This window comes from Saccopteryx bilineata, chromosome 4 (genome assembly GCF_036850765.1).
Source record: "Saccopteryx bilineata isolate mSacBil1 chromosome 4, mSacBil1_pri_phased_curated, whole genome shotgun sequence".
NCBI classification, from domain to species: domain Eukaryota; kingdom Metazoa; phylum Chordata; class Mammalia; order Chiroptera; family Emballonuridae; genus Saccopteryx; species Saccopteryx bilineata.
In genome coordinates, this window is record NC_089493.1 from 275,814,360 (window position 1) to 275,829,641 (window position 15,282).

At 50.0% G+C, this 15,282-nt stretch overlaps 1 protein-coding gene across 3 annotated transcripts in view; it reads left to right on the plus strand.

Moving 5' to 3' along the window:
* The window catches only part of MYH11 (myosin heavy chain 11), a 132,507-nt gene that overhangs the window by 59,984 nt on the left and 57,241 nt on the right, over nt 1–15,282 (plus strand). For 2 of the 3 annotated variants that reach the window (XM_066274771.1, XM_066274773.1), the window contains exons 5-7: nt 10,351–10,453; nt 12,105–12,125; nt 14,545–14,637. In XM_066274771.1, the coding sequence (XP_066130868.1) occupies nt 10,351–10,453; nt 12,105–12,125; nt 14,545–14,637 (217 nt within the window). The remainder of the gene's footprint in view (nt 1–10,350; nt 10,454–12,104; nt 12,126–14,544; nt 14,638–15,282) is intronic. The other variant, XM_066274772.1, reaches the window with a different exon arrangement.

Sequence of the window (15,282 nt, forward strand, 5' to 3'; positions counted from 1 at the left end):
CGCCAGGCCGACGCTCTACCACTGAGCCAACCGGCCAGGGCTACAAACATCCCTTGTGAGTGACCACTGATCCTCCATGGGGCTATTGAACCACTTCACCAGATTCCAAGCGCCACATTTTTAGGTCATTTTATACTTTTCCCTCGAGTGAACTTTTTCTGTGATTTCTCTGCTTGTTTCTCTGGAGGATGGGTCCCCAGAAGTAGGACCACAAAGACCATGGTAATGAATGGCGATGAAGGCTCCTGCCCCAGGAGTTCAGTGTGAGAAGGGTTTACGCTGCTGACTCTGGTACGAAGTGGGCGGAGCGAGACGTGAGCTCTGACTCCCTAACCTCCTTTTCCTGGAACCCTGGTTATGATTTTGGCTGTGTGCACATTACTATTAAATTAATAGCGCTCTTTAAATGGACTCACTTTTTAAAAGATAAAATCTTTGTTTTGAAATAATTTTAGATTTACAAAAACGTCTCAGAGATAGCGCAGTGAGTTTCCATATCCCACTCACTGACTTTCGGATTCCCTGCTACTCACCTCTGAGAACAGCCTGGTACATTTGTCACAATCAGATGCCAGCATCGGTACATTACTACTAATTACACTGTCCAATTTCTTTAGATTGCACTAGGTTTTTCACTAATTTCCTCTTTCTGTTCCGTGACTCCATCCTGTCTCCTTAGGCTGTTGGCTGTGACAGTTTCTCAGGCTTTCCTCCTTTCCCGTGACCTTGACGGTACTGAAGAGGACTGATCAGGGGCTGAGTAGAATGTGCTCAGTTGGGTTTGTCTGACGTTCTCCACGTCACAGGTGTTGGAGAGGAACGCACAGAGTGAAGTGTCTTCTTCATCACATATCAGGGGTACATGATACTCTCATGACATCCACATGATGTTAATGTGACCCAGATGTGGCTGCACCTCAGGTTCCTGGGCAACTGGTTCAAGAGGCGAATGGCCCAGATAAGCCGCAGAGACTCTTGATGCAGCGGCTTGGGTTGGAGCTGGGGAAGCCCGTGCTTTTACCTAGTGTTCTGGGCGTTTGTGAAGCAGCTGGGCCAGCCAGGGAGCTGGCAAGATGAACACACTTGTCCTGGGTCATCTATACTGAGGATGCTGAAGTGGTGGCCACGTCTGAGCTGTGCACACCCATCTGCTTTGGGGTGGAGAGAGGGCCGGGCTGGCGGGGTGTGGAGGTGGTGTCGGGGAGTAATCCCCTCCTGCAGAGGGAGGGGGCTGAGAAACACCAGCTGGGGAGGGCTGCACAGCCCTGGAGGTCCTTATGCATATTTTGCAGTGGGAGTGTCTGGCTCTTCTAAATTCCAGCCTGTCAGTGCCGGCCTGTGGCAGAATGATTTCTGGGGTTACCTGGTACCTAAAGGGGTTGATGAGAGGTTTCCCGGTCTTGGCTTCTGGGGAGCCTGGGCTGGGATGAGCCCACCCTGGGCCGGGGTCCTCAGCGTGTTAGCTGATGCTTTTGACTGAGGAAGTGAGTGATGGCGGTGGGGGTGGGGGTGCATTTGGGTTCCTTTTACTCCTAAGCGATGCTGTGACAATACTTGGAGGCCCTGAGCAAGGCAGTGTGAGGCCGTTTCAGCTCCAGGCCAGGCCAGGTTTTCCTCTGGTGCCAGTCAGGGTGACAGACAGGAAAGAGGGGTGTGGACTGAGCTCTGCCATGTTCTCATGGTGCGACCTGCAGGAAGTACTCGCCGCAGTGCTTGATAACACACACACACACACAATGTATATTCTCTTCACCTCTCATTGGTGTTTAACATTTTAAAAAAGGCAACCAATCATGTTATAAACAGAATTATTGGCAGTATGAACAGATATCAACAGTAAGCGGCTTTATTTCTAGACTGGTGCTGTTACAGCCTCCCCTGCATGTTTCTTTGGAGTTGTGAGTGACAACTTCTGAGTGAAGGCACTAAGGCGTTCTAACTGCCGTTCTTGACATTGGAGCTTGCAATCTGCTTTTCAAAAGTACTTTTCCAGCTTTTTTCCCCCTCAAGTGTTCCTTAGAGCAAGCTCCCAAAGTCAAAAGGACAGACTCAGGTAATAAATAGTCATTTTGTACCAGCTGGTGCCAGGCAGGTGCTAGGCCCCGGGGGTCCTGGTGGTGAACTTTAGATAAATAAGGATTTTAGATGGTGGCAGTCGCTATGAAGACAGTGTGATGCATTGAGAGAAGACGTGGACACTTTGTGGTTAGTTTGGAATTGATATATAACTAGAAAATAGTTAGACGAGCCCTGGCCGGTTGGCTCAGTGGTAGAGCGTCAGCCTGGCGTGCAGGAGTCCCGGGTTCGATTCCTGGCCAGGGCACACAGGAGAAGCGCCCATCTGCTTCTCCACCCCTCCCCCTCTCCTTCCTCTCTGTCTCTCTCTTCCCCTCCCGCAGCCGAGGCTCCATTGGAGCAAAGATGGCCCGGGCGCTGGGGATGGCTCTGTGGCCTCTGCCTCAGGTGTTAGAATGGCTCTGGATGCAACAGAGCGACGCCCCAGAGGGGCAAAGCATTGCCCCCTGGTGGGCATGCTGGGTGGATCCCGGTCGGGCGCATGCGGGAGTCTGTCTGACTGCCTCCCCGTTTCCAGCTTCGGAAAAAAAAAATAGTAAGACGAGGTAATGATTAATTCCAGGGAAAGCCAAAAGTTGGGCAGGACAGAGGAATAATCACGATAAATGAAGGGGCCCAATTGTGTGTAGTGTCTCCATTGTCTTCATAATGCAAACCCCAAGTGTTGATCTAACACTATATGTGAGCACAGCGCCTCTATGGAGAAGAGGAGAGGGTCAAATGGGAGCCAAATTCTCCTCTTCCATGGTGAGAAATCAACATTCGATGCTTAACACTGAATGCTCAGGACTAATGATAAAATACCACCTAGGGCAGGGGTCCCCAAACTACGGCCCGCGGGCTGCATGCGGCCCCCTGAGGCCATTTATCTGGCCCCCGCTGCACTTCCGGAAGGGGCACCTCTTTCATTGGTGGTCAGTGAGAGGAGCATAGTTCCCATTGAAATACTGGTCAGTTTGTTGATTTAAATTTACTTGTTCTTTATTTTAAATATTGTATTTGTTTCCGTTTTGTTTTTTTACTTTAAAATAAGATATGTGCAGTGTGCATAGGGATTTGTTCATAGTTTTTTTTATAGTCCGACCCTCCAATGGTCTGAGGGACAGTGAACTGGCCCCCTGTGTAAAAAGTTTGGGGACCCCTGACCTAGGGGCATGGATGTAAATGCAATACAACCTGCCGCCTTGGTGTTTTCCTAGCCTTTCCAGCTTCCAGAAGCCACCTATATTCCTTGGCTTATGGCCCCTTCTTCCATCTTTATTATTTTTATTTTATTTTTTCCTTCCTTTCCAAGTGAGAGGAGGGGAAATAGAGAGACAGATTCCTGCATGTGCCCCGAGTGGGACCCACCCAGCAACCTCCACCTGGGGCTGATGCTCTGCCCATCTGGGGCCATGCTCACAACCCTGCTATTTTTAGCGCCTGAGGCTCCATGAAGCCATCCTCAGCCCCCGAACTAATAGAGCCATGGCTATAGGAGAGGAGAAGCAGTGGGGGGAGAGATGAAGAAATAGATGGTCACTTTTCCTGTGTGCCCTGACAGGAAATTGAACCTGGGACTTTCACACGCCGGTTCAATGCTCTACCACTGGACCAACTGGCCAGGGTTGCTCCTTCTTTCATCTTTTAAGTCAGCTTGTAGCATCTTCAAATCTCTCTCTGGCCTTCCAACCAGCCTTTTATAAGGACCCTGTAATCACATTGGGTAACTAGAATAATGCAAGATAATTGCTTCATCTCCAGAACCTTTATTTAATCACAACTGCAAAGTCCCTTTTGTTGTGTAAGGTAACATATTCACATGTTCCTGGGATTAGGAGGTGGGCATCTTGGGGGGGGGCATTATTCAGCCAACCTGAGACCTCTTTGAGCACCTGTGAGCCAGGTAACATCTGCCAAGATACCTGGGTAGAAAATGATATTGCTCACCTACATCTGTAGAGAAATAGTATTGTTCATCTGACAGCTGGTGAGTGAATGAATTTAATGTGGTGGCAGAAAAGAGTGGGAAAGAATGTGCCTCACAGATGGCTTCCTAGCTGTGTGATCCCGCACAGGTTGCTTACCCTCTCTGAGCTGAGTTTATGGAGAGGCTGTGACGATGAAGACAAAGTCACCCTCCCCTTATCCTCAATAGCCACATCAACAGCAGGTTCTGCTTCTTCTAAAGCAGTGCAGTCCAATAGGACTTTCTGTGATGATGGCTGCTGAGCACTTGGAAGGTGACTAATGTGACTAAGGAATGGATTTTTATTATTTCATTTTAGTTTATTTAGCTAACCACCTCTGGCTAGTGGCTCCTGCCTTGAACAGTGTGGTTCAGAATTATTTCTCACCTCTGTCCGCTCCTCAGATTCCACTGCCTCTCCCTAATTCACTGAACTTCTCTGAGCCTCAGTTTGTCCATTTGTAAAATAGGTTCAGTGGGTGTTCTTCTGGGCGGCTGTTGTAGGGAGGAAGGGAGTTAACCCGTGTCGGAGACAGAGAAGCGTGCCACTGTGTCAGGCTCAGTAAGGATCCGCTGCTGCAGCAGTGATCACTCTGCTTACTCTGTTATCCTTCCTATAGCCCATGCTCGGCCCTGCAGCTCTGACTTCTTCCCCACTGGTTCTCAAGTCCCAGTCCCCTACTGAAACGGGCTCCTGTACTTATTAGATTAACATCAGTACTTTTTACTTTGGCCCAGAAGGTTGTCTGTAATCCAGCCCAACCTTCCTTCCCTTATTGCTTGCTACCACCCCTCACCCTCCTGACCCTCCAGCTGCACTGGGCTCCTTCCTGTGCCCACGTGTGCCCAGTGCTCCCCTAGCATGGCCCTTTGCTTTGTCCTCGCTGTGCCCTCTGCCGGGTGTGCCCTCCCCTGGTACTTCCCATGGGACTCTTCTTGCCTCTTTCAGGGTTCAGCTCCTCCTCACGCTGTCCTCTCGATCCTGTTACTCTAATAAAGCAATAATAGCCACCTCAGATGACATTGTTTGTTCATTTCCTTGCCTGTTGTCTGTCTCCCTCCTGGAATAGACACTCGCTGTGGCTGGGGACCCTCCCTGAGTCCCGTGGCATGCTGGCCCGCAATAGCCAGTGCTCAGTAGCAAGTAGGCATCGGCCATGGTGAAAAGGGAAATCCCTAAACCATTCAACTTTTTTTTTTTTTTTTCTGAAGCTGAAAACGGGGAGAGACAGTCAGACAGACTCCTGCATGCGCCTGACCGGGATCCACCCAGCACGCCCACCAGAGGCGACGCTCTGCCCACCAGGGGGCGATGCTCTGCCCCTCCGGGGCATCGCTCTGCCGCGACCAGAGCCACTCTAGCGCCTGGGGCAGAGGCCAAGGAGCCATCCCCAGCGCCCGGGCCATCTTTGCTCCAATGGAGCCTTAGCTGCGGGAAGGGAAGAGAGAGACAGAGAGGAAGGAGGGGGTGGGGGTGGAGAAGCAAATGGGTGCTTCTCCTGTGTGCCCTGGCCGGGAATCGAACCCGGGTCCCCCACACGCCAGGCCGACGCTCTACTGCTGAGTCAACCGGCCAGGGCCTAAACCATTCAACTTTTATCTGAAAGTGCATCTAGTCACCCCTGACCCACCAACAGCTTAGCTGTCCTTATTAAATTTTACTTTGGCCGTTGCTATAATCAGCATAAGTGACTTGAGGATCTACAAATTGAAAGCAGGGGATAAGCCTTTAGAAATAGTCAGTGGTCAAGATAAGCCAGTTTGGGACTAACAGTTGCTACAGGAACTGTTATTATGTAGCTGAGAACTGAAAATTGAACGAATGTAACTTTTAGACATGCGTTCTATTTGGCCTAGCATGTGGTTCATCCAGCATGAGCACATCGGAGGCCCCGTGTGAGGGACAAGTAATGGAGGGGCCCCGGGTCGAGAGGGAGCTGTGTGTTCGAGGGGTAAGTGTGTGTGTACAGGGGGGTGGATTACAAGAGAAAGAGAGTGGGGGCACATGAGATCAGAGAGAGGTGTGTGGGGTCTTCTAGGTCCTGGGGACAAGTTTGAACTTGAATCTAAAATGGACAGGAAAGAGCTGAAGACTTCAGCCAGGGGTCAGCAAACTCTGACCAGCGGGCTACATTTCGCCCCTGACTGTATTTTTGTAAATAAAGTTTTATTGGAACTTTATAACATGCCCATTTGTTTATACATTTCCTTTCATGCCACAAGGCAGAGCTGAGTAGCTGGGACAGAGAATGTGTGACATGCAAAGCCTAAAATATATATTTACTATCTGGCCCTTTACAAAAGTGGTTTGCTAGCACTTGGCTAAAATACTGGGAAAATATACAATTTATAATATATTTCAATGATAGTATGAATTGAATGTTGAAGGTAATGATATAAATAGAATACATAAGTATTAGGGGGAAATGGTTATAAAAGTGATAATAGCTAACATTTTTATACTTTATATTTTTACTTAATTTTTAATTTATTGGGTTGATATGGTTTGCCAAATCATACAGGTTTCAAGTGTACAACTCACCGTAACATCATCTATACCCTGGATTTGTTCTAAATGTTTTATATATATTCACTCATTTAATACTCATAATAATCATAAGTACTTTTATTATACCCGCTTTATAGATAAGGAAATTGAGGCATGGGAGTAGTTAAATGACTTGCTCAAGGCCACATAGATTGGGCCGAGCAGGAGTTTGAACCTAGGCTGTCAGGTCCTGCGGCTCATGTGCTATTTTGCCCATTGATGCTGAAAGGAAGGAGGTGTTTCTTATGCCGGGTGAGCTGGAGGCAGTATTCAGAATGCGGGCAGTGCTTAACTGGGCTTTGCAGGGTATGTAGGAGTTGGATAGCACAAATGCCAGAGGATCATGCCATCTGCAAGGGTGGGAATCACATGAGGACCAGGGACTGAACAGCTCCGAGATTCAGAGCCAGTTTGGCTTTATTACCAAGGAAAGACCACAAGCTGAAATGGACATGGAAATGGTGTCCAGCCCTGGGAGCCAGGACCAGCTACCTGATTCATAAAGCCATGTCATATAAAAATGCATTGCCCTCTGTTAAAAAAAAATTTAAGAATTTTTAGATGGCTGTAAGAGCGTCCAATCAAGCACAGAGCCCTCCTCAGAGCGATCTCTGTAGGACTGCACAGGCTGCACACCTATGGGCTGCGAAGCCTGCCCTGCATGGGGCTGAAGGGTCAGCAGCCATTGGAAAGCTCCTTCCAGCCACTGGGGCTGGACTGATTCAAAGGACGTGGTGGCGGGGGGAGGGGGGGGCAATTACAAGGCCATAAGGCTATATATAGTCATGAATCTGGGTCTTCCTCCAGGAGCAGGAATCTGGGCTCCAAGTCCCCTAAGAAATAGGACAGATGTTTAGGGTGCTCTGACCAGGAAGGCATTTTCACCTCCAGAGTTCAGGGGTCAGAAAAGTAAAGATTAATGTTTCTGAAGCAGCCCTGGGCATATCAATCTCCAGACACCCATGAGCCTAGAGCTCGCAGTGTTTTCTTTGGCAGAACCTCCCAGGACAATTTATTTTTATCAATAGAACTTGGAAACTGTTGAGCCAAGCAGCCCACATGGGGAGAAGCTGATTCCCAGAGTCTGTGTACCACTTCACCTCCCCTGCAAGGTGGAAGACCAGGCCATGGTCACGGTCATGCTGTTGTCTTTGTTGTAGAAGAGAGGAGGTGGGAGAGGCTGCAGGTAGAGATGGAAAATGAGGAAACCGTGGGAGAGGGAGGATGAGCAGTAGTGATCTGGGGACACCATGGACACTGCTGTCCTGCCTCTTGTCTTGGATTGGAATGGGCTTAGGACCACCCACTAGTGGTCTGCCACACTAAGACCGTCTCTCCTTCCTCTTGCTCCGATCAGAACCTTCCCCCTTCAGTCTGAGGGGACGTTTATCAAGTGTTCTAATGTTAGCCTGATGGCATAATTCACACTAAGGTGTAAATGATTGAGTGGCACCCAGAATGTCTGACTAACCTCTTGGTGAAGTGAGGTCAGGGCTTTGCTTGGACTTTCCTATATTCTAGTCCCCTCTCTCATGTCTCAAAATGAAAGGGTAGTGGGAAGAACATGGGTTCTGCATGTCCAAATCACTTCTTCTCCCCTTCCTATCTGTGTAATAGGGGGAGCAGCTGGGGCCTAGAACACTTTACTTCAACCTCTCTGAGCCTCAGTTTCCCCAGGTGGGCAATGGTGACAGTCAATAATTCCTTCATTAGGTTGTTGGGAGGATTATATGGACAGATTGCCTGTGTAGAGTAGCCCTTCAACAAATACCAATTTCTTTCCCCAACCCTTTCTCTGGCCCTAGCAAGCACATTCCTAGAGGGTTGGGCCTGTGTCATGGAATAACTTGTTAAAATGTAGTAGAAAGAGTCCTGATGGCGTTGGAATCAGAAACCTGATTTTCCATTCTGACTGAGCCCTGACCATGATGTGTGGCTTAGGGCAAGTTGTTTGCCCAATCTGGGCTGGCACTCCTCTTCTGTAATAACACATAAGCGACACTTCCTACCTTCAGGATTGGGGGACGGAGGTAAAGGAGAGAATGTATATGAAACAATGAGCACAGGGCCTCCGCTCCCCTATATCAAGTTCATTCTCTCCTTAAAATGTAAAAAAAAGACATTTTTTTTTTTGTTTTGAACTTAGTTTTACCTCTCACTCCCATTTTACAAAGTGCCTCTGAGGCCGCGTGGAATAATGCGGCCGTGGGGAATAAGGACCCCTGGGAAGGGGGAGGACAGTGCTAGGGGGATGCTTCTTTGTTCCTGGAGATCAGACACTTGATTTCTGGAGTGTAGGGACTGTAGGATTGGGTCCAGCAATTAAAGTTACATTTTCTTCTTTATTCTTCTCTCTTTTTTTTTTTTAAACCATGAGCAAAGTTATTAACAGGTCCTTGGCAGAGCAAATTAATTTCTCTATTTCCTAATTAGGAAGAAGAGCAGGGACCGCACTAGTGCTGGTGGCACTGGTTCAGCAGGGAGGACCCAGAGCTGACCTCGGGGTGGACAAGCTCTTTTCCAGACTGAAAAAAAAGTTACCGCTTGCATTTCAGCATATTCAGTGAGCTAGGAAATGAGAGAGTCTAGGCAAAGAAAGAAAACACACACACACAAAAAAAAAAAAGAAAGAGAGAGGAGAGGATGAGAAGGAAAGGTTGAGGCCCCATCCTTCTCTTTCACTGGGAATGGTTGGAGTCAGAGGCAGGGTCTGGAACTCCAGTATGAAACAATCACACTGTGATGATCTCTGGTGGCCAAGGAAGAGAGCTGGCCCAAGAAGGCCATCTTGGTGAGAAAAAAGAAAAGGAAGGAAGGGAGGGAGGGAGGAAGGGAGGAAGGGAGGAAGGAAGGGAGGAAGGGAGGAAGGGAGGAAGGGAGGAAGGAAAGAAGGAAAGAAGGAAAGAAGGAAAGAAGAAAGAAAGAAAGAGAAAGAAAGAAAGTGTACCCTTATATTCTTATTTTTAGGCATACTCTTTTGATAAGACAGTGCCCTGCTGATCTAAACTTATCAGTCATTTACACCTTAGCATAAGTTACTTTAACCCGGTTTATCCTTTGATACTTAGCCACTTGAAAATCAAAGTGGGTTGCCCCAGAGACTGAAGGGGGCTTACATCTGCCCATTTTCCTGGAAAGGGAACTTCTAAAGTGTCCCCTCTGGTCCTGATACTCTGAGCAATATGTAAGCTGCCTCTTGCTTGCTTTTTTCATCTCTCACAAAGGTGCTGATACCTTAAAAGTAGATAATTTGCAGTAAAACTATTCCATATGAGCCCTAAGGTAAAAACAATGGACTGTGGGTGATAGTGGTGTTTAGGTTCATTGACAGTGACACATGGGCCGCTCTGGTGAGGATGTCGATAATGGGGGGGCTGTGCGTGTGTGGGATGCGGAGGGATGTGGGAACGCTGTGTACTTCTCACTCACTTTTGTTATGAACCAAAACCCGCACTAAAAAACCCAATCTATTTTTTTTTTTTTTTTTTTTTTTTTTTTAGTTCCAAGTAAACCTAAGTTTGGACCTTGGTAGGAAAACTCAGGTTTTTCTTTCTTCATCTGAATTCTTTCTTGCATCCTCTCAAGAGAAGTAGATGAAGATATTGGTCCAGGGTTTGAGGCCTAGCCCACTCTCTGCCAACGATGTGACTTAGGGCAAGTCGCTTGCCCGCAGAGAGCCTCAGTTTCCCCGTTTGACAAGTGGCATGGAGCCACAGAAAGGTCCCCGCAGAACACCTGCAGAGGGTTATCTCCAGGTCGCCGTTCCCGTGTCTTTCAGAGGCGAGTCTGGAGCTGGGAAAACGGAGAACACCAAGAAAGTCATCCAGTACCTGGCCGTGGTGGCCTCCTCCCACAAGGGCAAGAAGGACACCAGCATCACGGTGAGTGGCAGCTCCTGGGCAGTGGCTGTGCCTCAGCAGATGGGTCTCCAGGTTCGTGGCCTGCCTGAGTTACAGACAAGCACCGTTACGAGGGCCAGGCCTTGGGTTGTAAACACTCAGGTCCATGGTTAACTGTTCCCTCCTGCGACAGCTCCCAGGAGGGGTCTTTTTTACCTGGGGGGTGGTGGTGGTGGTGGTGACGTTTGGGTCTGGGTGCTTCCTTGCCACAGCCAGGATCACCATCGGAGGGGTCCTGTTTTGTGAAATGGAACGAGCCCCCTCCCCGCCACAGCGAGGAGTCTGCTTTCCATCGGAGGGGCTTCTCCATAGAGGCGCCTATGTCACTTTGGACCAGATAATTCTGCGCTGTGGGGCCCTCCTGTGCACTTAGGTTTAGCAGCATTCCGGCCCCGACCCACTAGACGCTGGTAGCGACTCCTCCCCCGGCGATGACAACCAAACACGTCTCCAGACATGGCCAGCTGTCCTGGGGGGGGGGGGGCAGTCACCTGACTGGGAACCACTGCGTTGTGACTGGGAACCCCCTGGGCGTGGCACCTCTGCCATTCCTCCATGTGTCCTTCTGATGGGGGCCCAGGGGATGGGAGAGTTGCTGTCACTCAGCACGTGGGCTTTGGTCCAGTGCCGGTGACGGAAGCCCACAGTCACTCTGCTGTGTGCCCGCCCTGCTGGAATGTGCTCCGGCGGTGAGTCCGAGAAGTGCTGTCATTCCAGTCCCTGAGCTTCCAGACATGTGGGAGAGAGACATCAAATAATCGTACATACAGCCCCACAATGCCACAGTTTGACTAAGGGCTTGGAAGAAAAGGAGAAGCAGGTTTCTAGAACGACCCCTTCTTGGGCCAATCTGTCTTAGCCCTGCCTCACCTGTCCCAGAGGAGGGGGCAGGCAATGGGGCTGCTTGAAGCACTTTCCAGCATCTCTGTCTGAAGGTTTGGGGCTGGAGAGAAGGCAGGGTGGAGTCCTGACCTTGGGCTGGGTGCCACTGGTTCCTGTCATTCCCGGGCTTGCCTCTGGCGCTCAGAGGTGACTCTGGAGCAGCCATAACAGAGACCAGCTTGTCCGGAGGACCCCAGAACTCTGGGAGGGGCACCAGTTTTAGCTTCAGGAACCTTGCTCCCTCAAAGAAAAGCAGAAACCCCAAGGTCCAGCATTTCCGAGCTGTCCCTGGCATGCTGTGTAAGGAGAGACGGCCCCAAAGTTTGCACGCCAGTTAACCACGGCTTCCCGATTCCTTGCCTTTCCCTGGAACAGTCCAAACAAGAAACCATAGCACTTAATAATAACGACCACTCTTTATCAAGTGCCGACCACGTGCCAGGCACTGTTCCCTCTGCACATGTACACCCAGCTCAGACAGCATCTCGCCCGACAGGGTCTTAAAGACCCCCCACCACAGCCCCTGCAGTTACAGAAACCTTTGAAACATCTGGGTCTACAAGGAATCAGAAGTGGGAATGAGCAAAGCAGAGAGAAAGATCTCGAATCAAAGAGCAGTTGCTGCTGTCCTAGTTACCTTGGGGAGTGCAGGCGGCCCGGGGGTGGGATCATGTGTTCTCCAGCCCCCCTCCCCATGGACGTGTGAATGAAGTAACCGACATTTGTTTTATACTGTATTGTTCAACCACAGCAAGGCCCATCTTTTGCCTACGTGAGTAACAGAGTGTTTTCCTGGTGTGTACGGGAGGCACGGAGTGTATTTAGATCTGCATGGTCCTGTTGCACCCACTGAGCCCCATAGCCGATGGTAGAATGGGCGAGGCCCCCAAGTTTCACAACCCAAACCAACAAATGCACCAAAATACTATGGTCCAGCGGGAGTCTGGTGCCAGCACAGGGCGCGGGGGGCGCATTCGCCACCTGTAGGACTCCTGTTGGAATCCCCAGGGTCATCCGTCAGCCTGTAAGGGATTTCCCCAGTTCAGAATGAACCCCAACCCTCCCCACCAACGTGTCCACTGCCAGTGGCCTTGTCTGGAACGCCCTGGAGGTGTCTACTCGTTTGGTTGAATGCTTTAGGATTGTCTGGCCCTAAAGCTTCCCTGGCTTGACTGGCAGTCAGTTACTGGCCCTGCTGTGGCATGTCTTCCCCCCACCCCCTTCCCTGCACCATCCCTGGATTCCTCCCCCGAGCCCTGTCCCCTGTGCACGGTGTGTCTTCACGCATGTGTGTGCGGTGTGTGTCTCTCCTTGCATGCTGGTCGCTTGACCTAAGGCTCCAGGAACGGGAGTCTCGGGGTGTGCGATGCACTAGCTTCGGTGGCACGGTAAGGCCCCAGCTATGCGACACACAGCCTATGTAAACTCATGTCTAATGCAGAGCTTGGGGGGCTGGCGTGTAGGTTTCAGCCTGGAAGAGACCCCAGGGGTCCTAGTATATGAGGACCACACTGAATCCATCTGAATTAGACCAGGAGAATCAGGAATCTAGTTGGGATCTGCCCCTGTACAACCTCAGCCAAGACACTTAACTTCTCTGGGCCACAGTCTCGTCCATAAAATGAGCAGTTCAGACCAGACCCCCATGTTTAAAGCTCCCTTGAGAGGGACATTTTGGCCCACCAGCTGGAATTTCGATTTTAGAAAGGGAACTTTTTTTGTGGGATATTGGGACAGTGTATATTGACAGAGAGATCCCTGTAGAGCAGAAGTCTTAAACTCGCGGCCCGCGGGCCGCATACGGCCCGCCGAACAATTTTGTGCGGCCCACAGACTAATCCACGAACTACAGTTTCTGGTCGTTTTGTGACACTGAAAAGTGTTGCATAACAGTTGCCTTTTGTAGACCTAGTGCGGCCCGCCGCCGAACGGCTGTGATCTTGCTCTGTGGCCCACATGCTGAGTTGAGTTTGAGACCCCTGTGTAGACTGAGTCCCACTAACCATGGGAAGCTGTCACTCTCAGCACCAATCTCCACAAGTCCCAATTCCAGAGGCCTCCACTTGTGGCTGGGGTTTCACAGAAACGACATCAGTCTCCTCCTCTTTGGGAGCCACACAGGAGGAAGGCATGTGCAGAAACACGTAAATAAAGAGTGGCTCCCTGTGTGGCCCCTGTAGGGACAGCTGCACAGTGTCCTCCTGGTGTAAGAGTGACAGGCAGAGAGCGGTGCCCTCCCTTCCCCCCTCGCAGAACCTTCCCCAGCTTCTTTGTAGCCCAGTCCTGACTTCCTGAAAAAATGGGACAGGGACTTCAGCAGACAGAACAAGGAGAAAACCCTGAGAACTCACAACTTCCTAGCGAGTCCGAGTCCGGGAGGAGGAGGTTGGCCAGGGAGGCCTGTGGCCGTTCTGCAGCCACCGTGTCTGGGGGCTAGGCTACCAGCAAGCGCCTCGCTTCCCGGCATGACTGACCCCGTTGGCCCTTTCCTGCCACGATTAATCACATGACTGCCTTTGTGCACGAGATCCCCCAAGAGGGGGCCCGCGGGCTGTGTCCGGTCTCAGCTGCGTTTAACCTGATGAATGGAGCTCAGGCAACCTGCTTTGAAGCTTTGTTCTGCAGTTGGTTAAAAGTATCCCTGGTGGGTGGATTTTGCACGTTCCTGACTTGTCTTCCACAGGCGCTTTCAGGAAACTAGTCCCGCAGAAGGGAAGATTGCAACTTAAAAAAATAATAATGGCACTAAAACCCTCAGGAGTGGTTTAGCGTGAAGACGGTTGCTTGTTAAATGTAAACAGCAATGGGACCACCATGTGCAGTGGCGCGTGCTGTGCCCCGCACTACTCCACGGAGTGCCATTCGCTGCGGTGGAAATGACATCCTGGTCCTGTGGGGAGGGCTGAAGTTCTGAGTGGCAGTGACATGGCGTGAATGAGCAGGCCCCACCAAGGAAAAAAGTGGCCTTCCTGGGGAACAGAAGTCCTAGCAGGCAGAGCTCAGCCAGTTGCTCCTCTTCTGGACCCCCTTGAATGAATCTGGATTATTATCTCTGGGGTCTCAGAGTGGGTAGGAGATAGGATGGAGAGAGCTGTGGGTTAAAGGATAAGTTTTGGGACAAATTCCATCTGGGGCAGCACTATCAGTGCCTGGGTCTCTTTCTCCAATAACTAGATGTGAATGAATTTTAGGGTGAGCTGGAAAAGCAGCTTCTCCAAGCAAACCCGATTCTGGAGGCCTTTGGCAATGCCAAAACGGTCAAGAACGACAACTCCTCGCGATTCGTAAGTAGCAAAGCCATGTGGGTTTTCTGCAGAAGGCTCGGGTCCTGTGGTGTCATCTTTTGCTTGAGAAAGATGAGTATGTGTTTGCAGAGGGAGTTTAAAATGGAAGGGACAGAGGCAGACATCACAACAGTTTGCTCTGTTTTCAGCCTTGACCTAACAACGCTGCAAAAGCTCCAGCCACTCTTTCCTTCCTTCCTTCCTTCCTTCCTTCCTTCCTTCCTTCCTTCCTTCCTTCCTTCCTTCTTTCCTTCCTTTCTTCCTTCCTTCCTTCCTTCTTTCTTTCCTCCCTCCCTTCCTCCTTTCCTTCCTTCCTTCCTTCCTTCCTTCCTTCCTTCCTTCCTTCCTTCCTTCCTTCCTTTCTTCCCTCCTTCCTTCTTCCCTCCCTACCTCCCTTCAGTATTCATCAACAAATATTCATTGAGAATCTCCTGTGTACTAGGTACCCAGTTAGGCACTTGACATTCATAATTGATTCAATAAATATTTACAAGCACCTAGTATGTGCTGCACACTTAGATCCATTACTCATTTCGTTATTTGACAAAACATGAATTGAGTACCTACGAAGTACCAGGCACATGCATCCTTTATAGACATTTATTAAGCACCTACTGTGTATACTCATTCTGGTAGGCATTTTTA